This window comes from Haliaeetus albicilla, chromosome 26 (assembly GCF_947461875.1).
Source record: "Haliaeetus albicilla chromosome 26, bHalAlb1.1, whole genome shotgun sequence".
NCBI lineage: Eukaryota > Metazoa > Chordata > Aves > Accipitriformes > Accipitridae > Haliaeetus > Haliaeetus albicilla.
This window is the reverse complement of record NC_091508.1, coordinates 1,952,331-1,977,725: the sequence shown is the minus strand read 5'-3', so window position 1 is coordinate 1,977,725 and position 25,395 is coordinate 1,952,331. Positions and strand designations below refer to the sequence as shown.

Sequence of the window (25,395 nt, the reverse complement as noted above, 5' to 3'; positions counted from 1 at the left end):
AATGCGTGCGGGGGCGATAATTAAGGATAAATTAAAAGGATGAGATAACCATCCACAGAATGAAGTCAGATAAGGACAGGTTCGGACATATATTTCATTGTGAAAGACCTATTTTATTCGCACTAATGGAACAAATTAAATCAGCCAAGCTGAATAAAACTATCACGTACCAAGACGTAACAACACACTTAAAGTTCGCCTTTCCCCTGACTGCATAATCCAATCAGTTATCACTGTCCCTTGCAAAAGTGGAGGTTTGCCTTCATTGAAAGCAAGGACAGACATTACGCACCATGCATTCAGGCATTCAACAGATAAACAGGAATGCGTTTCCAATCATGAAAACTAGTTGCAGCACTACGTATTTTTCTGTAGCACTTCTCCAGACAGATCCCAAGCAGCTCTTCACAGGTGACCTTGCATGCCAGAATTGTTTCCAAACCACGTACAGCACAGCTGCCATCAGGAGTTCAGAACAATGTCTGATGCCCATCTATCCAGGAGGATTGGGTGTGAATCCTTCACCTCAGGGCATCTGAAATAACCAAACCCGGGTTCTTGCCTGTAGCACCAAAGTTTGCACTGAAGACAACGCAGAGCACTTTCAGTTTCCTTTGTAGAAGCAACCCCTGGATGCAGAGCCCAGCCGTCAGACCTAGCCTGGATAGCTCTAATACACCAGCACCGAGAAGCATGCCCCACATCTCCAAGCATCTTCAAGCACACCGATCAAAGCCTTATCACCACTGGAGTGACTCAGGGCCGGATGAAAACCAGGTACAATGTCACCATTACTGCTTTTCCCTGGGAGCCATCGCATGTGCCACCCAGGAGTGCACCCAGCTCATCTGAACGTAGGCAAGGGATGGCAAGGTTGCAGACTGCCACTGCAGGAACTGCATTTTTCCTACAGCAGGCATAAACAGCATGATGGTAAAATAATACATAGACAGCACACTGTCAGACATAGAAGAGACATTTATTTATTCTTGATCACAAACAATGTCCTCCATTGACAAGCTGAATGAAGGGCACTTCACTGATTTATTAGATCTAATAAGAAACAGACCTCTTGGGATGAAATACAAGATTGATTTTTAGTGGTGAGCCATGCTGCTATCCCAGCCACTGTGCTCAGCCTGATGAGATGAAACCAGGCATGCACAGGGACAGAGAGAGTTGAAACAGCATTGGGTAGAAGAAATAAACGGAAAGATTTGGACAAGGAAGGGGAGATGAAATGGAAACAAGGCTTGCAATAGCAGCCTTTCAAACTGAGGGTTACTCTTTTCTTCCTGAAATCCTTCTCTCTCCAACTAAGTCTATATATCTTAATAGAAGAGCAGCAAACTGCTAGCAAGTTTAAGGACAACTCTAGTACAGTTCTTGGGAAACCTCCAAGTCAGACCCTTCCCATGCATCTGCTTTTTCAGAGGAGCCCCTCTAAATATAGCAAGTATAATTTTCACATCAGTCTCAGCATCTACCAAGCAAACCACATTAGCTGAGTTCCGTGGATGCCGTTTTCCATCAGGAAAAAGACAACTAGCACAGCAGTGCTTAGCTTGAGGCCCTATTAATAGCAGTCCTAATTATATGGCTGCAAATTTAATTCATAGCAATGATTAGTGTCAAAATCAAAGGCATCACACATCAATATTGATGGAATTGTATGAAGCCCATAAACAGAACAAGCAAGCCGACACATCTCCCCCCAGCAGTTAGTTGCTGTTAACTGTTGCATTAATGTCTCTCTTAATTTTGCTCGATGAAATTTGTTTTATTGCAGGAATCCGCAATTCTGAATGATTACATCTCTTACATGATCCCCTTCCCCCTTGCATCCCCTGCCACAAAGCTCAGACGCTTTGGAAGGAGAGCTGGACCACCAAGGTGTGGGGAGAACCGCATCCCACGTACCTGTGCTTTATCTGAAAGGTCACAGCACCATCAGCACATTTGCTTTTCATACACTTAGAGAAAACTACTGAGGAACAGTAGTTCTCAACACCAGCGGGCTGCCAGGCAGCAGACGGGGAGCATCACGGGGCTGCAGCCATTTCGTACGGTACGAGCACCGAGCGCACAGCAAGACCCCGGCCGGAGGCATGCCCCCGTACCGGTGGGTTGCAACAAGAGGCAGCGGGCTGGCCGAGCCAGCGCTACGTGAGAAAATTCCTCCTTCAGCACTGGGTTTTAGTGGAGAATAGACCCATCAGTTCATCCTTCTGCCTTCAGTGGTTACCGAGGATGGACGAAGCACAAACCTGTATCACCAGCTGTGCGAGGAGCAGCTGCCCAGCAGGTACGAGCACACCCTCCGCCCTGAACCGAAACCCTGACCCTGGGAAATGCTCTGGTTCCCCGCAGGAAAGATGCCAAGTTCATCGTCAATTGACTTATCTGATATTATTGACTTATTTGTCAGCAGCTCTGGTATGAAGACCCCTCCGGTGCAGCACGGCTACGCCAAACTCGCAGCCGGGCTGTGTGGACTCCACGGGCGACCTGCCCAGGCTGCCCACGTCGGCTGGACCCCGTGGGGCTCCGAAACCTGCAAAGCCAGCGGCGAGCTCAACCTGGGAAAGCTGCCAGCCTTGCCACAGGGCTCTGCGCTGCTCCCGAGCAGACAGAAAACTTCTCTCCTTCCTTTACACGTCGGCCAGGCTGCTGAAAGGAGCAGAACGGGACGTCAAATGCACCCAGGAAACAGAGAAAGGGGTAGAGCCAGAGCCAGACAACACGGGGCTGTACCGAAGCTTGCAGGGAGGGATGTCGGGGCAGGCAGGGGCTTGAGGACCTTCAGCATTCAGCTCCTTCGGAGGAGAAAGGCTGAAGCAGCGGCAGCCACTCTCCTAGGGAACCGGCACAAGGCAGTTAGGTGAATAGCTAATGGGAAGAAGGACATCAGTGAGATAACGCAGCATTTTCAGCAATGAATTCTCACTGGGGAAGCACAGACAAATTTGAAAGATTTCAGAGCTGGCTCCCTGACTTCTTTCCTCCAGCTACACAAAAGCATCTTAGAAACCCCAGACTGAGCCACCAGCTTGTTTCCAAAGTAAATCAAGGACTAGGGGAGAGGGAATAGGTGTGACGTAGCTTTCGGATATTAATCATGTAGGTAGATATGCAAGGTGGTGAGCTGGAGGAGATAAGGCATCTATCTGTAAATCTCTGGCACTTACAGAGGTGCGTACATTTTTACCAGCCTCATTTCACATATGGGGAAGAAGCAATATGGAAACGTTTACAGTCCTGAGCATCCAGAGCACTTGCTGACTTCGAGACATGTCTGGTCTTGGAACACACACAAAAACTGGAGACAACTTCCCACCAGGTCTGCAACGCCTCCTCTGCAGTGAGAGTCCCAAGAGTCCCACAGTTCAATGCAAAGCTGCTTCCTATGCTTCTCGTGGCCTCTCTTAGGCCATGTAGAAGATAATCCCACATGCCAAATGAGGAAAGATTTATTAAAGGTGTGGACAGGACTGCGAGATAAAGAACAACTTCATCCTAAGCCCCATGCTGCAGAGGACGGGACAGTGATCGCTCCAGCTAATGATAACAGGAGGCATGAGTGTCGTCAACTACAGACAACTCCGATACATGTTAAATAAGGGTGCTTGGCAGATGCCATGAAAGGCTGACTGTAGTGAATGCCTAGAATGAATTTGCTCAAGAGATGAACCAGTTTTCTTAGTGCCTGGTTACCACTGCCTCAAACAACAGGTGAAGGATTCCTGCAGCCCTCCCTCCGGGCAGTGGAGTGGATGTGCATGAACAGATTAACTTTGCATCAAGAAGGTAGGCGTTCAATGTAGAATAGCAGAAGGAATTAAACCTTGCTGGAGAGACCGTTGCTTCTGTAATCCTACATAATTCATGGGACGGGACAGTAAATACCTAGTGTGCAGGCACAAGCTGTTTGCCTTAACTGCCTCTAAATGAAGCACCTCCCCTAACCCGCCCAAACCACTGCAAACAGCAAGTACCAGGCAGCATGGCTGGCTTGCAGCTTGCTAGCATATGCATTTGCAATACGCTGAGGGTGCCTCTTCCATCCATTTAGCTAGAAAAATCCTGGCGCTCCCGTGTGCCACGGCGGGGGGGGCGGGCAGGGAGGAGAGGGGCTCTGCTTACAAGCCCACTCTCCCCCACATTCAAAATTGCCCCACTGACACTGGAGAGGCACCAGGGAGGCACCTAATTTACTACTACTCAGCACTTGCAAAGTGCTGAATGAATATTAATGAACTGATGTAATTAAAATGATGCAGACATTCAAGTGTAGTATCTGCCTGTCCTTGTATCTTCCTGGATAGATGAGGAAGAAATTCCCTGCTGCTTAAGGACACAAAAAATTAACAGCCTGCTGTTGATTACATTTGTTAACTCTTTCCCTGGTACGAAGAAGCAGGGTCTGCATTTAGCCGGTTCACCCAATGCTGTCGTTTATATTTTAGGTTAATCTGAAGGATCTCGGCTTTCCAGAGCAGCATCTCTAAGGCTGGTTTTGCTGGAGCTGGATCAGATTTCTGCACCCACTGATGAGCTGGCTTCCAGCTGCAGCTCCAACCCTAAAGACCAACAAGCGGGGATGCCCCTCTGCCTACACACCCCAAGGCCATTTCCACATTCATTTTAAATATGGAACTCCGGAGAGAGGACTAGTGAGGACCACACAACAGAGTCTGTCTGGGCCTGACCAGCCTTTGCACCCCACTGACTGAAGAGCAGTTCAGCAAGGAAATCCCAGTTGGACATCAAAATCCTAAAACTCACGGGAGCCCTGCCACCCCCTGCGCTGGTGGAAGAAACCAGCAGGAGCATCTCTTTGCCCTGGGCAACTAGCCTGAGCATTTGTGATGCAGAGGGTGAGGAATGTTATCTTCCAGGACTGATCAATCATCCAACTGTCAGAGGGAAGAGCAGGAGGTAAGAGGCAGAGAGCAGTAGGACTTTGCCCTGAGGCTTACTTTCCAAAAGCAGCCAAGTTAACCCATTCCTATCTCTCCATGACCAAACATCCTACCACCATCAGCGATTTTGCCATCACTGAAAGCTTTCTAACTCATGGTCTTCTACACAGGTTGCAGAAGGATTGCTGGGAAACAACTCAAAACTATTGCAAGATTTCCATCAGTGTGTCAAAAAGAAGGAAAGATCCGAGACCTTGGATACAGCTTGCTGAGGCTCACTCGTACTCAGAAATTGCAAGCCAGCTCCTCACTTTTCTCTAATCACACTGGCGCATTATTGCCCTGATAATTTCTGCATCGGCCCCACAAACGCACACGCCATAGTTCACTAAATGGTAAAACGCAAAAAACCCAGACAAACAACGGGGTAGTGCTGTAATATACAGGCAGGCAGTCCATGCAAGAGCTGGCATGGTGCCGAGACCTGTATTACCCTGCTGCTTAAGAAGCTGCTGGCTGGAAGCAGAGAAAGGTGCCCTCAGCCCATGCAAGGGGATGCTCTGGAGCTGTAATGCCGCCGAGCGATGGGAACTGTGTGGCCTCATTTGGTCCCTTATCCAGAGACCACGCTGCAGCAATTTCCACTGCACCTTTCCCAAGGCTTGGTACTTCTCTGCTTCAAAAGAAACCACAGCAACACCACTCTGTACTAACAGTGCTGATGTATGAAGTTCGCCTCACCAAAGCAAAGCTCTCTGTGACCCAAACCCTGTGATTTTTGCTCCTGACTGGCTCCCGGTTTCATGCTAGGAAACATCTGTAAGACACTGCAGCAGCTACAGGCATCAGAATCTCCCAAGACAGAAGAAAAACGGATCCTGCCTCTCTGAAGCCACGGAAATAAGCTTACCTTCTTCAGCTTGCCAGTCTTAGTCCCCACGAACACCACGCTGTAGCCGTTGTAGACATAGGAAGCAACAGAAGTCATCCGGTCCCGGCTCGAGGTGAAGAGCGTCACGCCATCCACCGGTGTCGAGCCTCCCAGGGGCTGGTTGATGTCGAGCCCGCAGAAATTGTCATCGATGGGGACTGGCTGGAAAAGACGAGGTTTGGGGCAGCCGTGAGCGAAACGCGAAGCACGGGGCAGCCCCACGCGCTCAGGCTGGTGCGGAGGGGAGCAGGCGGTGCTGACAGCGGGGTGGGAGCCATCACCCCACACCCCCCGCCCCGGGACCCTGCCAGCTTCGGCCACCTCTGCAATGGCTTGTTCCCTTCGCTGCCCAAGGACAAGACACCCTTCAGCTGCTCCAAAACATGTTTGGACAGGGCTGAGGAGGAACCTTAAGTCCAGTAGGCACTTCCACTCGTTTTCTAAATCTACTAGGTTTCCCATGGGTTTAGCCCTGCTGCGTGGCCGTGCCGGGACTCTCTCCTCCACTCATTTCACCTCCTCTCGGCCCCGTTTCCAGAGGTGCCGAGCAGCATAAGCAGAAAGGTGCTCAGCATCCGCACATCAGCAAAGGCTTCCCTTGAAGGTCATACGAGCCCCGCTGCCGACAGCTCGCAGCAGCGCTGGCGCTGCCGTGCGCGGCGTGGGACAGGCTGAGGTCGGTCACCAGCCGGAGGATGGCTGGGCATGGCTGATCCCACGCCATGGGAGAGGAGAGGACGCTGCTGTTCACTCCTGTCCGGAGCAGCTGCTTTCCTCTGGCAGAAATGGCCCAGCTCCACGGCAGAGTTAAACCTTCCCCACGCGAACACAGGGCTGGTGGAAATCACCAGACTGTCTGCCTGGAAAGGCAGGTGATCGCACAGGGAAGGAGCTCTGGCAACCTAAAACACCCGCGTGCTAAGCAGAGAAATGCACTCTTGCTCCTTCCACCACCCAGCTATGAGCTCTCCTACAAGCCACCTCGCTGTGCCTCAGTTTCCTTTCTACAACACGGGAAATATGGATGCTGTCTTTTCCCTGGAACACTGCTTGCCACGAGTAAAGGAAAATCATTCTGCCCACAGCTAAGTATTATTAAGCTGTATCAGCTGAGATTGCTGGAGTGAACTCCTACATGGCATGGGCAGAGGGGTGGTGACATGGGCAGCCGCTCGCCATCATGCTGACTCCAATCCACTTATTTTCCACAAGGGACATTAGCTACCAAATGCTCAGGCACATCTAGTTGCAACTGCAATGGGATGACTCTCCCCTGCGCAAGCCAGCGCTCAAGCTTCTCTTCGCCTTCCTTCTTTCATTTCATTTAACCCACGTTTATCTCTTCCCAGCAGCCAAACTTAATATGCTTGGCAAAAGAAGGCCCCAGGGATTCTCAAGTCAGCCCAGGAACAATCTGCATGTGAATCAAGATTAAAGAAATCAGCTGAATAAAAAATACAAAGGATGCAACTGTCATCTGTATTTATCTTGTTAGTTTGTTGATACCACCCTCCTGCTCGGGGAAGGGCGAGAGCCTTCCTCCGGCTTCCAGGGCTGCAGGTTGGGAACAGCAAAGACTTCCAGCAAGCTGCACACCTTTATTCATCTGCCTTAATACTACCCCTTCCTTTCACTGTCATCACCAACTGTCTGACAAGAACATGGATTAAAGGGGAAAAGGATGACTGCGTCTGTTCTGTGTTTAGGAAAACTGAGGCACAAAAAGATTGATCCTGTGCTGCAAGCTCGTACCCCATAGGCCCAGGCGTTGACACCAGCTCTCGAGGGCTGCCACGGCCAACAGCCAGAGCATCCTTACCGCTTTAGTGCACTGGACGTCTTTCCCCAGGAGCCAGTTGAGCTCCAGGTTGCCTTCCCCCTGGTAGCAGGACTGCAGGCGGTCCTTGATCTGAGCGTTGATGGTGCGAATGGGGAAGGCGCAGAGGGCAGAGTCATCGGGTGGCTGATGGTACTGCTTCTGTCCCTTGGAGAAAATGGCAAAGAGGACATCCTCCTGGGCCGTGATGTTGAGGGACTTGGCCAGCACATCTCCTGGCTTGGAGAGGTACGCTGCTTGCAGGAGGCGGTACTCCGTGTCCCCCTTGACACAGCCAAAGGGCAGAGAGACATAGGAGTGGAACTTGGGGTCGTCTTTGCAGAGACGGACGATGCGAGACGTGTAAAAGAGATCACTGGCAGAGTTGATGGAGACACCCTCTGGGGTCTCTGGCTGGACAGTCAAAAAATAGACGAAGTTGCCGCTGGCAAAACCATAGATGTAGAAGATGTCGAAGTGCGAAACAAGGGCCAAGGTATCTGAGGGGATTTTGATGAGGGACGAGACAAAGTCACTGTGGAGCTCATAATCCAACATTGCTGATGACTCCGGGTCCCGGGGAAGTTTCCGGCTGGAGAGGGTGGGGAAGTAATCCTGCTTCCCATCCACTGCCGTGCCAATGAAGAGCTTCCCATCTTCGCCTTCTGAGCGCACGATCACACCATACATCGTGCCCGTCTTGTTGACGCTGGAGAGGTAGTGCTCCTTTTTGTGCGAGGGTTCTACCAAGATGAAGAGGTCATCCAGGCGCAGCAGCTTGCAGACCCCCTGGTAGAGGCTGCCACAAGCCAGCAGCCGGTTCTCAGAGTAGTCAATGATCAGCAGCTTGTTGACATTGTTGGTTAGAGTAAGGATCTCGCTGCATGGCTGGACGATGAGGGGTGGGTAGCAGGATTTATTGTCCTCCTCAGGACCAGTTTTATGAGCCACCAAAATGGTCAGGTTACCCGACAGCTTGTAAACCCTGTTGATAGCTCCAACGTAGACTGCTCCAGTGCCTTGGTGGACAGTCAGGTGGTTGAATGTCCAGTCCCGGTTCTCAGAGTGGAAAGTGCTGAACAAGGCATTGCTGGACACATTTCTGGAGAGCGATGCCAGGAAGAGACAGAGCAAAGCCACCGACCAGCCATCGGAGTCCAGTACCCGAGGCCAGTTCTTCCTCTGATCCATCCTGGGAAAGGCAAACTTCGTGTTCTCCGCGTGTGTCCTGTGCCCCAGCAATGTCCCTCACATGGTTCTGGGGAAAGAAAAGAAACACACAGAGCAAAGGATTAGATCCAGTGTGCCCTTCAGATAAAATTCAAAGGAGGCTTTCTAATTACACAGTCCTTGAGATAAAGTGAGGACGTCTCTAAGCCCAACAAGAATTAAGCAGGTCTCCTCACTTATTGGTAAACAGTTCAGGCCTGATGTCTTGCCACTTGGTTCAGCCTCTGTGTGTTAATTTGTTATGTGGTTTAGCTGTTTATAATGTACTCTGCTCAGCCACGGGAGGGGATAATAAGCTTCAGCCCAAGACAAAGCCTGCAGCTCACACACCCAACCATCAATCTGCAATCTTGGCTAAAAGGATGTCTCCTGCAGGGCATGTTGTTGGAAGCAACAGAGGAAATAAGAGGTGTTTTCTACCTTTAAATCCTCTATGATTTAATTTGGAAACCTGAGGAAGAAGTCTCATGCAGGCAAGTTCATTGAGCACGTACACACCAAAGCCACCAGCATCTCCTCTCCACCCCTCCCCAGAGCCAGAAGTGCCTCTGCAGGTGCTTTTCAGGCAGAAACTTCCCACTGCCTCCACAAGGTACTTTGCTGCTGAAAAGCAGCTGCCACCAGAGTGGGGGCACATGTGGTTAGATCAGCAACCAAACACTGCCAGCAGCACTCTGCGCAGGGCAGAAACTACCAAACTGGGAGCCTTGGACAGATCTCCTGCTCTAACAAAACTTGCAGGTGATGATTAAAACCTACACAAAGTGACAGCTTGGACACTGGATCCAGAAGACCCGATGCCGACCAAATTGCTCATGTGCCCTTCCTAATATCTCTATGGATAACAGCCAGAAGTAGAGTCTCCTTCGACTGATATGTTTTCACCCATATGGACAAGGCAAGGTAAGACTCGAGCTGGAGACCTCTGGCCAAAATCTATGTGGAAATGAGGCATGAAAGACAGACAGGTTTCTTTGTTGTTTGTTTGGTTTGGTTTTGTGGGTGCTCCCAAAGCACCTAGACCTCATTCGGGCCCAAGGGACGGCTGGAGCTCTGCTGAACCCTGGCCCCGGCTCCATCCTCCCTATTCACACGGGCAGCCGTCAGGCTGAATTAGGAATCACCAGGCTGGAATTTCCTTAGGAAGTAGGCGCTCGCCTCGGAGAGGCTCCGGCTGCGTGAGGCATGTTTACATCAGCGCTTTCCATCCGCCCTTCCAGACAGCACACACACGCAGGCAGACACAGTAGCTGTGGAAGAGGACCCTTACAAACCTCTGCCTGCTCCACCTCATCACCTACCACCTCTGCTAAGGTGGCAGGCTCCCCTAGCAAAAATATGAACATTAAAGATAAGCCAAACTCATGCATTTCCATGTCTGTCTCATCTAAGGGGGGGTCCGGCTTGGACCATCCCACGCAGGAGGTATTGGCTCGGTTCCCAGCTCAGCCCGACTTCCAGCACCACCTCAGGCTCCCACCGAGCTGCTGGAAGCGATGCCAGCCGAGCACCCTGCAAGGCAGCAAGGACCCAGCTCAGCAGAACAGGTCAGAGGAGCCGTGGGGCCAGCAGAACAACACTCCGAGGCAGGCACCACCATCCCTGCGCTGGGGCTCTGCGCATCCCATGTCACCACAGACATGCCTGGAGGTCACTGGATTGTGCCTCATCCTTGTTGTCATTTCCAGACCTGACTGTGACTTGTGCTCCTGGCTTGACCTCAGCCTTGCTCATCACCACAGATGTGTCTGACCGTCTGGACTCAGAAAACCATCACAAAGTTCTCCTTTATCCCAAATTATGCATTCCTTACACACTCCAGGCTGGACAATCAAAGAAACCATTTCAGCTTGCCTGGGGGAGAGATGTTCTCCACCACCTCTCAGTGCTGCAGGGTCACACCAGCCCTGGGAAGAGGCTGAGGACGAGCCACCATCCCACCTGCCCTCTATGCACCGAAGTCCCCTCACCTCCCACCACCACCACGTAAGCCCCAACACACACACTGGGGAGAAATTTGCACTCTTTGCTGATTTGACTCTCCTCCCCAGCCCTGTGTGCAAATGCAGGAGGCTGTTCCCTAGCACAGCCCACGCTCAGCTGTCCTCACCTGCGGGCAGCCACCGATTTGATTGATGCTGATCTCCGTTTTGGTATTTAAAATAATTCATGCTGCTGAAAACCTACACTGAGCTCATAAGCGAGTGTCACCGAATGGCCGCTCTTTAGGCTTGTTAACGCCGGGAGCTGGAGACGGGTGTTTCTGAAAGGTGACAAAGGAGCTCTGTCCCTGGGCTGCACGTCTCTGTGTCACTGACAAGACAGGAGAAAGAGAGCGGTAATGGGTTTCTCATTCTGCTCAGGGATACATTTCCCCGGCTGCTTGCTTCTTATTTCCAGTCTCTTAATTTCCACCTTTGGCTGCAGCAGTTTCTCTCTCTCCCAGCTAGGATGCAGACACTGCTGCATTCTTATTATTGTTTGGATGATTGTGGCAGAAAGCAGATGCCCGTGCTGTGGACCCGAACGTGCCACAACAGCACCAGTGTGACCTTCCCCAGTTCTTCTCATTAAATTTCTGAGTGAACATCCCCAAACTATTCTCTGAATCTAGAATCTTTCAAAAGGGCACAAATCAAACCGTTCCCGAGGACCTGCTTGGAGGAAGGCTCTCCACGCTGCCCACCCACGCCAGGGCTGCTGGTGACCCGCGGCGGGCACCGGCGACCTGATCACGGGCACCGGGATCTCAGAGCAGCTTTGCTCTTGGATAACGTGGCAGCGCAGCCTGAGCCACCGAGAAGTCCGCGTGTGTCACCGGCAGGGAGATGCCCGCCGGCAGCGTGGTGCCTTCTTGTAAACGCACAGGGAGCCCTGCGCCATGGAAGAGCTCGAGAGGAGCCCAGGAAAGGTGGCACGAGAGCTGCAGATACGGGAGTCCCGTGGAATGGCCGAGTCAGTAGCAGAACGTGTCTGGATCAACGCACAAGAAACCTCGAGCACCGAGGTGCCCCAGGCGAGTGGTCCGGCACGGCAACCCAACTCCCCTTGCCTTGGGGAGGGCACAGAGCTGGTGGCCGCAGCACCGAAGGGGACAGAGAAAGCTGGCTCTGCCCTGGGCAGCACAAACGGGCTTTCCTCTAAGGCCAAAGCATCCCTCACTAACAGGAGACCAAAACCGAAGCCTACCTCAGTTTCTCATTCCCTGAGAAGAAGCGATGCTTCTGGGGCAGAGGGCTCTGGTTCAAGGGAAGTCCAGAAAGTGAAAGAGATTCTGCAGAGAATGGGGAGGCTCCGCTGTAAAGCTGAGCACACAACAGTTTTCCTGCTCGGCAGCTTTCCAATTTTTAAAAAGTTGCACTGTTCTCTTCTTGCTTTGCAATGGAACAAGCTAGAAATTAATAAATTTAATTATTTAGATTTTATATACATATATACGTCTGGGACAAGAGAAGCTCTTCACTTAGACCACAGCAGTTTTGTACTTTTTCCAGCAACGTCTTCACTCAGAAACTGTACAAAAGCCAGAGCCAGTCTGGAGCTGTTGTGCAGCAGAGCTGTCAGCTGAAGCCCAACTTCTACGCGGTGCCTTACAGTGACGGTTTTGCAGAGTATTTGTGAACAGTCACTGCCAAAGGCAAGGGAGATCATCCAGGAAGAAGAATCTGCACTTTCAAACATTATTTGAAGATGACAGAGCATTGCCGTGAACTGACATCCTACCCAAACGAGCCAGGGGACGATGATCCATCCCCGGCTCCATGTCACTCCCGCGGGAGCGGCTCCTGCCGGCTCCCCACTACCCGGGGGGGGGCAAGATGTGGGGGCAGGACACAGATTAAGCAGTGTTCGGCGATACAGGTATCAAACATCAACAGAAACCCATTGCATGCCCGACGGAGGAGTTTGGGGATGGCCGAGTACAGCTGGGGAGTTAAACAGCAGGGAAACAGGAGAGTGGGCAATTTTAACTCTGATTCTTAATACTATTTGACCACTAATTTTTCCTCTTTTTTTGGAAGCAAGTTTAAAATACGGCCTTAAAAGCAATCTGAAGCTATTAGTAACGCAAGGTGAAAGAGACAGTAAATTCAGGGACACAATATAAACCCAAGCAGCTGAAAGGCCTCAATTAGGCTGAAAGGAGTTATCTGGTATTTAAATAATTATTAGATTGAAGGAATAATCACAGGTCTGAGCCGATTTTTTTCCCCCACTGTCATCCTAATGGAGACTATAATATTATTATTCAAATGCCCATGATTCTCATTGAGGGGGGAAGAAAAAAGGGGCTCATTTAATCTCCATGCGACAGGGCTTCAGGAGGCCCGATTAGTCATTTCTCTTATTTCAGCTGTCACTCACTCATGGGCACCACAGTTTGTCATTAGTGATATTTTATGCACACAGAGAAAAAAAAGAGCAAAAAAGGAAAATTAAAGCAAAACCAAAAAGAGAATCTCCTGTGGAAAATGACGGATCAAAGGAACAATTTTGATGTCACCAGCGCGGCAGCTGCGTTTGCTTTGCGGTGCCGGTATCTTTTCTTTTGGGGTAGGGTTGGTCTCGTGAGCAGTGATTTGTATGCAGCCCTACGCTAGCACTGCTCTGCCCTCACCGATCGCCTCTGCCCCGTTGGGTCCCGCACTCCTGGGACGCTCCATCCCCTCCGGAGGATGCAGCTCCTACAGCCCCGGCATCTCCAAGACACAGCAAATGCATCTGCACCGACCCCCAGCTCTCAGCATCCCAGTGCCAATTGCTTTTCCCAGTCTGTCCCTGCATCGTTCCCAGCCCAGAGGCCACCAGGGTCCCCAGCCACCCTGCAAAGGAGGAGCAAAGTGGGCGATAAAACCCACTACGGTTTTTCTCCTACGGCCACATGGGTTCGCGGAGTTGCCTCATAGAAGGAAGCCTCCTGAGAAATAACCGAGCTTGCGGGGAGGGGGTCAGCGGGCCCGTGATTGCTTTCTAAGCTGGAGGTGGATTCTGCCCTTTTTGCTTTTTATAGTCAAATAAGATTCATTGCTGTGAGGCCGGGAGCAGGGAGACCGGCCGGCTCGCACTGCTAACCTCCCCTGCAGGTCACCGGGCTGTCAGAAATCCCCCAGAATTATCGAAAGGGTCACCAAAAGGGCAGGCTACACTATATAAACTAAAATACAAGAACAAACCATTTGGAACAACCTCACCCTTGCACCAGCATGACCCTTTCTCTTTGCATTGGCTCCATATCGTATCTGCCAACTGGAATGAAGGAAAAAAGCTGAGAGTTTGGCCATTTCTTCATAGCAAGTGAGAACAGGCGTGCCGGGTCTGCATCCCTCCTGGAGCCCATCGGGAATTTTTCTGTGAAACCTTTCCAACCGTTAAAGCTGCCATAGTGATTTATTCCCTTTGAAGAAGTGATATTCAGGACACATTTGTCAGCTATGGAGGAAGACCTTACAGTAATTAATAGGGTTTGGGTTTGTTTTAATTAGACAAAAGGTCTGAGCCAAACTGTCTGATCTAAGCATCTCTGAGCTCTGGGACGTTCCCAGTCCCGATCAGAGTTCTGGGTCTCAGTCCTGCCTCCTTGGCCAAGCCACCGCAGCCAGATGAGCCCCGCACTGCTGCATCCCCTCTTACCCAGCAGAAACCTGCACGCCCGCTCGCACGAGTCCCTTCCCCGCTCTCGGCGTCTTCGCCTCTTTCTCCAGCAAGAGAAGCCTTAGCGCATTTGAGCCCCAAGCAGAGGATTTTCCCAGGAGCAGGACTGCTGGGAGCCTCAGCACCCATCGCACACCGCAGCAGCGCCGAGGAAGCCCGAGGTGCAGCAACGGTGCGTTTTAAACCCAGGTAGCGTGCAGCAGCCAGCTCAATTGTTTGCTTCAGAGTTTGACACCAACTGAAGTTATCGGCAGCTTGACGTGAAGTAATTACAGTTTTGTAATACAAAGCAATGAGGAGGACTCCTAGCACCTTTTCTTTGTTTTTTTAGAATATTTTGACTCTGACAACAACAAGAGCAAGTAGCAAATCACCAGCGAGGTGCCTGGCATCAGGTCTGAGGTTTCTGCAGAGGTTACTGAACCACAGGAACGACAAATACCAAACCTTTCCTAAAGTATAACACTGAACCCTTTGGGTTTCAGGCTGAAAACCACCTTTACGCCTCACCCTTCTGCTTCGCTGCCCCTCGGCAGTGCCTGTCGCCCGCTCCGCAGGGCTGTGCTGGCAGCCGCAGGCAGGAACCACACCAGGAGCTGCGTCCTCACTTCCCTGGAGCTGCTTATTCACAGGGATGGTATTTCACAGGCTGGTCAGCTTTCTGAGAAAGAGTTAAGAGGCCAAAATACAGTATTGTGATTATTGCTTCCTCCAGCTCTGGGACAAGGAAGAGGAGGGGAAGAACGAAACCCAGCCATGAAAAGGCATTTCCCTGATAACAAACACGATTGCATGAATTATGCACAAAATTTGTTCATATTGTCCAGACTTCAGATATTGTTTATACAATGCATACCGGATAAGCCACCTCTCCCCACCATCTCCCTCTTGAGCACACACATCCCAACAGGTCTGGGGGAAAAAGAAACAGAAAATCCCAGGGAGAGACCTGCTGTAAGCCCCATATTTGCAACTGCATTTTGGAGAGCACGGTGCAGCACCCTGACCTGACCTTACTCCTGGCTTTGTCCCAGACTTGCTCAACAGACCTGGGCAAATCGTGTTACTCAGCCTCAGTTGTTCCCCGTGTGAAATGGGGATAATGCTCCCATACATGAGGCACTCAGATGTTCAATCGATAGAAAACTCTAAAGGGACTTACCAGGCATAAACCGCTGTAGTAAAGTATGTGGACGGGACTGGTTTAGTGCTTCTTGGTGTGCCTCTGTTCCTACTCTTTGATCAGAGATTGTTCAGCAGAGCAGGGCTACTCTCCCCTGGCAGTGGTGACAAGCAAACATAAGCATGGCTACCCCTGACTCCCAAAGGTGCTGAGACATCCCTGCGACCCAGCAAGGAGGCATTTCTTTAACATTGACAAAATCATCACCATCTCCAAGGGAGCACTGGCTCCTCTGGCAAAACTAAAGCAGGACCACAGCTGTGGCTCCGGTGTGGCATACACCCAGCTGTGCATTGCAGCTGGAGACATTTAACCCACCAACCCCAAAAGAAGTCCAGAAAAATTCATAATCAACCTAGGACACCTAGGTGGCAGAAATTAGACACCTTTTTCTTTCCCTGTGCTGATACTTGACACCTGCTATCTGAGAAACCACAGCTGGCAGCTATTGAGCTTCAAGTACACTGCTGCGAAATAGCTTATAAATTACCTTGCATCAAGAGAGGAGCTGGGAAAAGAGGACTTTATTCACCATGCAGTCCCCGAGGACAGACCCAAGGCTGGCAACAACACCATGCACTGGAGCACGGAGCAGAACAGACCCTTATTTTCCTGGTTGCCTTGAAGTATGACACAAAGAGAAAATTTAACACTTCTTAAGTTTCATAGCTGCTTTATGCAAGTTTGGGGAAGTCTCAGTTTCATCCAAACCTGTGTAAACAGGTCAATGGCTTTGGATAACATTAAATCATACAAATTTGTGGTCAGAAAGATGTGATTCTCTAATCCAGTCTCCTGCTGCAAGGACCAGCTATAATCATAATTCAAGAGATGTCTCTCTAAACCATCCTTAAGGACCTCTAGAAACAGAGTCCACAACCCCTGCAGGCAATCTAGGTTAGTATATCCCTTAGAAAGTGTTTTTTCTAGTTTCTTACCCAAGTCCTGATGGACTGAGGTTTATTCACCCCTCTTCACTGGTGCACCTGAACATCATTTGATTATTCATGGACTTTATTCCCAACAAAATAGAATTTAATGGATGGTGACCTTAGGTGCAAGCAGATTAAACGACTAAATGATTTGCCCAAGGCTAGTCAAAAGGTCCCAGTGGCAAAGCTAGGAGTTTTATCTCCTGAGCCTCAGCCCAGCCCTCTCTCCCCAAGTGACATCCAGCTGCAGTTTATTACAAGAGAACATTACAGTGCAGCACAAGGGAAGATCACAGAGCGGCCACCGAACTGGAGGAGAAAAATAAGCAGCAGCTTCTCCTGGCCTCACTCCAAGTGCACCACAGGCAAGTGAAGAACCCCAGCTTCAAATTAAATGGGTCCCCAGCCACTCCATTAAACAGAAATCCTGAAACAGAAATCCTTTGGCTGTGCCAGCCCTGTACAGCGAGTGGTGTTCGTTATCCCCAACACTCCCTACGGCAGCCAGATGTATTTACACAGTAGCCACAGTGCTGTTACCTAAGTAAACCAGGAAATTGTACATTTGTTAAAATTAGGTTCTGAGATGCTGAATCCCCAACTGTGCAGCTATAGATTTCACTCAGCCAGCAACGCTGAAATTATTAAGAGCACGCCACTGCCTGCATGCACATTCAGGCACGTTTCCCCATTCGAGGGGTGTTTACTGGTTATGATGCTCCACGCCACTCCAGAACAGGATTATTTTTTCAGATTACGAGCAATAACCAGCAAGGCAAACCTACATCGTGCTGTCCATCGCTGCGCCTTCCCCCACCACACCGGGAGGGCAGGGGTGGTACGGCACCAAACCGGGGCTGGAGCCGTCGGGATGAGAAGCGAAGGAACATGTGAAGGCAGAGGTTCATCATCGCTGCTGCGTGACCAGCACCATCGGCTCACTGCTTTGCTACAGATTTCAGCTGCCAGCTGCAATTCTGGCATTCCCACCACAGAAGTGGGAGAAATTATGATCCAGGTACCACTGTGGGATCACAAGGATTTGGAAAGAACACAACTGCAAAAGCCCTTAAATTAAGAACAAAACTGAAGCAGACAGGTTGATGCAGGAGAGAGCCACACAGCACTGAAGAACCCTTCAGGGACCATTAACCAGCCCTCATCAGGCCTGTCTTAGTGGAAGTATGTGCTATGAACTGCAATCAACACCAGCTTTATCAACGACACGAAGGAAGTGCCTTTACCTCTCAAAGCCTCTTTACACAGGGCTGCCTGCCCTTTTAAGTGCATCACGGGGGTGCTTGATGCAGTTTTTGAAAGTGTTTCGAGGTGCCTGAATCCTGGGAAACATAAAGCATCTTCATTCCCTGCCCAGTCTGCATCACCAAGCACGGCAAGCAGTGACCGTCGCAGAGCTCGCAGCCACGCAGACAGCGGCCGGTTGCTGGCAGGATCCCAGCAGGTCTCGCACATCAGTGCCGGCAGCGAGGAGCCCCCAGCCTTGCGTTCTGAGGTCCGGCCAAGGACCCCAAAGCCTGGAGCCATCTCACCTCCGTCCCACCATCAGCTGAACATCGTCTCCTCTCCTACAGCATTTGGACATCAACGTCTACTCGAGAAAGTGGCTTCTTCCCACTCATCTGCTCCATGCTCCTCTGCCCTGCTTTTCAGTTTCAGAACTCTGGCAGATCACTGATTAATTCAAGCCTGTTTAATAACCCTTCTGTTTAGATGAAATAAGCTGTCTTGTTTTCTTTATTTTTAACACTAACTCTTGTTTCTTTGCTAAGGATCTTTCTGTCATTTAAAAACTTCTCTCTCTCCAACCAAGCTGATAATAGGATGGAGAAAGCATCTCCTTACGTCTACATCTGACATCAGCCAGAAGTTACAGCACAAGGCTGAAGAGGGACCGGACACCTTGATGGGTGAGAGGTCCCAAAAGCCTGAGCTTGTCTTGCAAAATCATTAGCTATACAAATCCCTGCATAGCTCAGACCAGAGTGCAAACACCGGGAACCACGGGGCCAGCTCCCGCCAACACGGGCAAGAGGAAAAGGAGACACGGGAGCCGGAGCACCCAAACTCCTCGCACGGCTCATCTGCATTCTGCACCCTGTCGCGGGTGGGAAATACGCCTTCGAAAAACCTGAAAGCTGTCACGCTGCTGCAAGCTCTGCCCCGCACCGTGCCCCCGGCACAGCAATCGATTGGCAATGGTCAGGCGGGCGCGGAGCCCACCAGCTGCTCCCACAGGCAGCCCTCTCCCCTCCGCCAGCCCCCGGCTTCTCTTGCCATCACCTGCTCTCCCGTGGCATCCTCACGCCGCAGGGTTTTGAGGATCGGCTGGTTCGCAGCGTGACCACTGCCCAGCGGATCCTCCTCCCTCCCCACCCGCTGCCCCATCCCGGCTGCAACCCCCAAGTGCTGTGCACAAAGAATAACAGACACAGAGGGACCCGGCTCCCGATGGGAATGAGTTGGAGCCTCTCAGCTGTCTCCTGCCTCTTTGAATTTCAAAGCTGCACTTGTCTGTAGAGCAACTGAGTCATTTCCTTCCTATATCCAGCCTATCGGACTGGATCCAGCAGTGCCCGGAAAACAATAAATCCTTCAAGGACTTGTAAGGCCATATTTCACAGGAATGCAGCAAGCCTGCCTGCTTGGAGAGCTCCTCGCACACCCTTTAATTCAACACTCCTCCGTGGAAGCTGTCTTGCCCTGGCCCCGGTCCCATCCGAGCACAGCAGCGGTCCCCATCCCTGCCGCGGTCCCCATCCCTGCCGCGGTCCCCATCCCTGCCGCGGTCCCCATCCCTGCCGCGGTCCCCATCCCGGGGCACACTGGGCCACTGCAGGAGCCCAAGGGCGGACCAGCACTTGCGACCCACGCAGATTAACACCACCTCATCACCCCCGACCAGATGCATCACCGAGGGGCTGATGGGGTAAGAACTGATAATTAAATTCCCTTGATTCCACAAAACATATGGAGGATCTAGGTGGGAGAGAAGCTACAGCTTAATTTGTTGCAGGACTTCACCAATAGATACTTTGGCAGACCAAAGGGAAGCTGCAGCTGCAAAGGAGGCTGTTCTACAAAATACTGTGGAGCAAAGCAACGTGTGAGAACCAGGGCAGGTCGTAAGAATACTTTCAGCTGGTTCAATTTTGTAAGCGTCTCCTTTACAACCACAAATTGGTCTTTCAGATCCACAAGACATTTCTATCAAGCTCATGAGGATTGGGGAGGGCAAAGACAAAACTCAATGATTTGAGCTATCTGTGGCCTGAAAGCTGCAGAACTTCCATGAAACAACAGGGTTAAGACGCTTGGTCAAAAAGAAACTCCCAAATTTGAGCTGCCATGCAGCTCTGAGGAAAACTGGTGCATGCTCCAGGATCACTTCAGTACCACTCCTGTTGTCTTTGCAGATGTCAGAAGCAAAGCCCAACTGACTTACATTAAGATTCATAACACTGTTAACCAAATAATCCCACATACATGAGAAAAACTAAATGACAAGGAAATTAATATTACATCCTCTTCAGTAACAAGATGGCTAAAGCAGATAATCTGGCAAAGCGTCGTGTTTATAATGGAAATTTGCAGAGAATGTAACAGGAGTTGTCAGGGATGAACAAATGAGTTTTGCTTTTTCTCATGTTAAAATTTGCCCTGTTTGTGCAAAAAACACCTTTTTTTTTTTTTTTTTTTAATCTTGGGAGGAGGAGGAAATTAAGCCAAAACTATTTGGTTTTCAATAGGTCTTTGCAGCTCATGTAAAGGACAGTGTGAGAGCAGGCACTGGTGGGGAAGGTGAGCCACTCAAAGCCCTGTGCCGGCAGGACTCACACCCAGGGAGACTGTACCTTTACTTAAAAGTAAATCAGATCTCATATCAAGAATGGGATTGGCATACAGTTCATTTCATACAAGTCTGCAAGGAAGTGAATGTTTAAAAAAAACCTATTGCTAAATTCACACTCAGAAGCGAAAAACTCCATCTGCAAAGTCAGTCCAATTGCACCCAACTTGTCACTCTTGAGGTTAAGCCTCCCAGTGACCCAGTACCCTGGGCAGGGCTTATGTTTTTTAAACAAGTTATACATCATCCTTGGAAGTCCTTAAAAGAGTCTCTGCTTTTGTTTCTTTCTGAGAATTTGTTCTAGCACTTCTCAGCTCAGCCCAAGACAAGTTGTGGCCACCTCCAAGTCAGAAAATTTATTTGGTGGAACCGATGGAACAGAGTTGCCCCTGCCACACATTTTATGCCTTGAAAAGCCAAGTTATGCAAGCACTTGTACCAGCACCTTATTATATCCGAGTGGACAAGCAAAGGGGCTCCTGGCTCTTTCTTCCAGTGAACTCTGGAGTGCTTGCCCATGCTCCTTGGTTGCTATGAGATTTTAAAGACACTCTAAACCTGTTACCACCAAACGGGCCTTTAACACAACTCCTGCTCCACAAGGCTCCTCATCTGCCAGTCAGGCCAAAGGCACCACAGTCCACTGATCAGAGAAGGGCTCATCGCTGCTGCTGCAATTAACTCCTTGCAAACTGCAGAGAAAACTTTACAACAACTAGGAGAGAAATAGCCTGCAGTGAACCTTTTGCTGCTGCATCATGTCTCAGCCAAATAGATTACTTGCTGTGGATGTTTTTCATCTGGCCCTTCCAGCTTCTGTAACACGATGGATGATGCCTCTGCAATGTTAAATTGATTTGGAAATACAGAGGGGCAGACATCAAAGGTAGAATTTTTAGAAGGTTTTGGGCAAACATAGGAGCATTTCTTATTCCAGGATGGACTTTGAGAAGCTCTTACTCCCAATTTGCTTACTCCAGATTTTGAGAAGAGCTCCCCCCGGACCCCATAAGTACATAAGCAGCATCTCCGGAAAGCACTCAATACACCACAAACCGACTCAGAAAAACCACAAAGAAAAACCAGCCCTCACCTGGCAGCCTGACCACGGCAAGCAGTCTTGCCTTTCTGGCTGCCCTACATCTCCCAGAGTCAATGGCGGAATGAAGGAAGGGATTTAGGCATCTTTGGTCTTACTTGTGCCCCACCCTCAGCGTCGACACTTAATAAAATGAAAACAGCAGGAGAAATGTTCAGGGCCCTGCAGTGGTACAGGTGCGGTTTGTATTCGTGTACATGGACAAACCAGCGCTCTCCTGTGCCCACGTGAATTTTGATAAAGCAGGTGTCTACTACATCCACACAGTCACTCCTCATCAAAGCCCAGGATAACCGAGATGCTTAGAGCGTGCAGCAGAGTCACACCCAGCTGTGCCCTGAATCACACAGAACAACCAGCCATAGCTTAGCAGGAGCGAAACTCCGAGCTGGGGGTTTTGCTGCTGGGACCTCGCTGTGCTCCTACAGCACAGTCAGAGCTGCAACACCCCAACCACGCTCGGCCCCTCTCGACACCCAGGAGAGCAGGAGCTCCCATGTTTTAGCTTCAGTGCAGAGTTAAAACCTGTGAGATGGCAAATCTTCAGCATAAGAATAATTTCCCCGTTAGGAAACCTACAGGCATGCTCCCTTTTCCTCCCCACCCCACCTCTTCGCACTTCCATTAAAAATGAAACGGAAATTCACAGGCTTTTTTTTTTGTTTAAATAACATTACAGGCTGTGACATAAACCAGCAAAGGCAGGAAATATGATCATGAGGGCAGTGCTCCATCCTCTACTCCTGTCACTGCGACTTTTTGGGGACTTGGCAAATGAATGAGTAAAGGAGACAGCTTGCGTGTTTTATGGAGTTGAACTGTAACATCCCTGTTAAGCAGCCAACTTACCATTTCTCTGCTCTGACATCAATAAATCTACCCAGCCACAGGGAACAAAGCTCTTCACATGAACTGGCTACATGTGAATCCCTTGTATTTGGCTACCTGGGCAAGCAACCAGCCCGCTGTGCTCTGCTGCACTTGCTGCTGCTTTCGTAATATTCTCAAAGAAGTGGGAAATGGCCTTTGCAGTAACATGACTTGGGAAGTTTTAACCCTGCTACCAACACACGCGTGTTCATTACAGCACCTGCTTTTCCAACAGCCAATTCCCAGAACCTCAGCTTCCCACTCGTGGGGAGGGAAATGGCCACTTTGGGCTGTAAAGAAAATCTTGACAAGGCAAACTCTGAAAGCCCAGCAATCAGGAAGCAAATAAAAAGAATTCAAAGCCTCATTTTAAGTATCACGATTAATCTCAAAACCTTAGAGCTCAAACTCACTTTTTGGAAGCTCATTCCCGGGTTAACAAACCAAAGTGGCGTTATGCACGAACACCGAGGAAAACCCCTGCACGCCTCCAGATTTCTGCCCTTCTCTTGCTGGACGCCCAGTTTCCTCCACCACCTCCAGTGCACCGTGCCGCACACGAGGGATCGCTCCGAGCTCTCTCTTACCGGTGACATGAAACCGCTACGGAGGAAAAACTACACATAAATCTCTCCGGAAGGCATTTGTTCCCAGCCTCGCCGAGCCTGGAAATAACACGAGGAACTTATTCCACGCTGAGTCAGGGTCTGACAGCGGCTCCTGGACCCGCCGTGGTGGATCCGCTTCCTTCCCGGCGCGCGTCACGGGCGGCAGAGCGAGCAACAGCCCAGCGCTGCCCCAGAGGTTTCCTGTTTTCCCCAGTGCCGCACAGCTTCCCGAGACACGGTACAGGGAAACGGGGCTCCGGAGCCTGACACCGAGCTGCCGCAGGAATTAAAGCTGCTGTTTTTCAAATGCTGTTAAGGGCCAGCCAGCAGCTGAAGGCAAAGTAAGCTGTGTCCTTTAAGCTTCCCTGATATACGCGGGGAACGGCCTCCCCGAGGACTACCGCTCCCCCGTCCAACCATCCCTTCACTGGGAAGATGCAGTAAGATTTGCCTCCGCATCCCAAGGGCTTCCCCCCACATGCCCTGGCACTCCCATCGCTGAGCCCCGTGCCCGAGTCGAGGCCACGGCAGGCGGGAGACACCGGTCCAGCCCCCGGGGAGCCCTCCCGGCCCCTCCAAGTCACAGCTGGGTCCACGCTCAGCTCCTCCTGCCTGCGCCCACTCCCCTGAACAGTCTCCTGCTCACGAGGGTTTTTGCTGGTGTTAACTGTTCACGCAGAGTCTTCTGCTAGAGCGGCAGCACCCTAAGACAGCACCTCCCCTTGCTCCCACCAGCACCAGTGGCCGTGAGCGCAGCTACGGCATTACGTGGCACCGGCACCCACCAGGAGAGCCCACGCCGCTGCCCACCGAGCCCGAGCAAAGGCTGACCTAACATCCGCTTACCGTGCTCGGGAGGAGGCTCAGCCTCGGCGGCAGCCAGGAAGGAGACTGCCCTTCCCGTCCAGCTCCCGGCCGCTCCAGCCCCGAGTCCCCGCCGCGCTCCGAGCCCCCTCCTCGGCGGCACAGCCCCGGGTCAGCCGGTGGCTCCGTTAATGAGCCTTGAGAAAGGAGCAGCGGGAGGAGGCGAGGTGAGAGGTCAGTGTAATATTTACTCAGACGTCACCTTTCACTTTTCTGAAGCGGGGAAGCGGTGCCGGAGCAGGAAAAGGGCTGCGAGGGACGTTCCTGCCTGGGAAGCCGCTGGAACACCAAGCGCAACACCCAGCCGGCTCCAGAGAGCCAGGGCCTGACGGGGGCAGGAGCCCTCCATCGGACCCTCAGACCCCAAAAACCACACGGGGCTGGGGACGGGCTCTGGGCTCTTCCCACCATCGCTGCCATCTGCCCCGTCAGAGGGGCAGAGGGAACGGCTGGGGTAGGCAGGACCTCCGAAGAGCAGAGAGCCTCTCCAAGTCCCCTGTGCTTCAGGAGATCCCCAGCCAGAGAGGAGCCCATCACACAACGGGGCTGTCCCTCCACACTGTGATTTTAAGGAACCCACAGGAGACACAGCACACGGTGCAGGGAGCCACCATAGAAATGCATCAGCTGGTAACAAAATTTCCCCGGTGGACCCGTTTCTCGGAAGAACCGTCTCCTCCGCCACGTGGCGAGATGGTACCAAGCGTGCCTCATTGCATGGAGCTTTGTCGACGCAGCCCCACGCCGCGGGCAGGGCTGGTCCCGGGGCAGGATCGGTGCAGGGCAGCGCTGGTCCCGCTGCCAGGCAGGGAGGAGCAGCACTCGCTGCTGCCCTGGCACAGCTGGGGCCCTGGCTCGCAGGGCTCTCCCAGGCTTGCTATCGCTCTCCCTTTTGAGATGATCTGGACTTTTTTTTTTTTTTATAATGTGACTCTGACGCCTTTTATCTCCCGCTCTGAATGTAATTTTAGCCCAGGCAAAGCAGGATTAAATTTTCATAATATGATACATTTATCTCACTTTTCATTCCCCCCCCGTCACCATCTCCCAGTTCAATTTCAACCAAACAGAAGCAGCGATTACAGCGAGAAACACGAGATGGACCCTACCCGATAACGGAGGGGAGGGCACCTCTTTCCCAGCACCCTGTCCCTGGCAGCCCCCCACCACGCAGCAGCCAGCATGCCAGTAGCCGACGCCAGGCTGACAGCATTGCTCGGGCCCTCTGAAATACACAGATGGATCGTAATTCCGACTCAAAACCCAGCAGAGAACACGCAGCAGATTAGGTACATCACTGACATATGTTGCACTCGTGTGTTTGGTAAACTTGCGCTTTCTCGGTGAAGTCCTGCTAGAGCAGCCTCCCCCCCACCCCAGCAGCTCCCAGTGCTTGGGCTCGGACCACAGCGGGCAGAGG

At 51.2% G+C, this 25,395-nt stretch overlaps 1 protein-coding gene across 2 annotated transcripts in view; it reads right to left on the bottom strand.

The window, feature by feature from the left end:
• Window positions 1–25,395, bottom strand: part of PLXNA2 (plexin A2) — a 189,235-nt gene that overhangs the window by 151,588 nt on the left and 12,252 nt on the right. For both annotated transcript variants that reach the window (XM_069771712.1, XM_069771711.1), the window contains exons 2-3: window positions 7,673–8,927; window positions 5,833–6,015 (exon numbers count right to left, since the gene is read on the bottom strand). In XM_069771712.1, coding sequence (XP_069627813.1) covers window positions 5,833–6,015; window positions 7,673–8,860 — 1,371 coding nt within the window. In that variant the 5' untranslated portion in view covers window positions 8,861–8,927. The remainder of the gene's footprint in view (window positions 1–5,832; window positions 6,016–7,672; window positions 8,928–25,395) is intronic.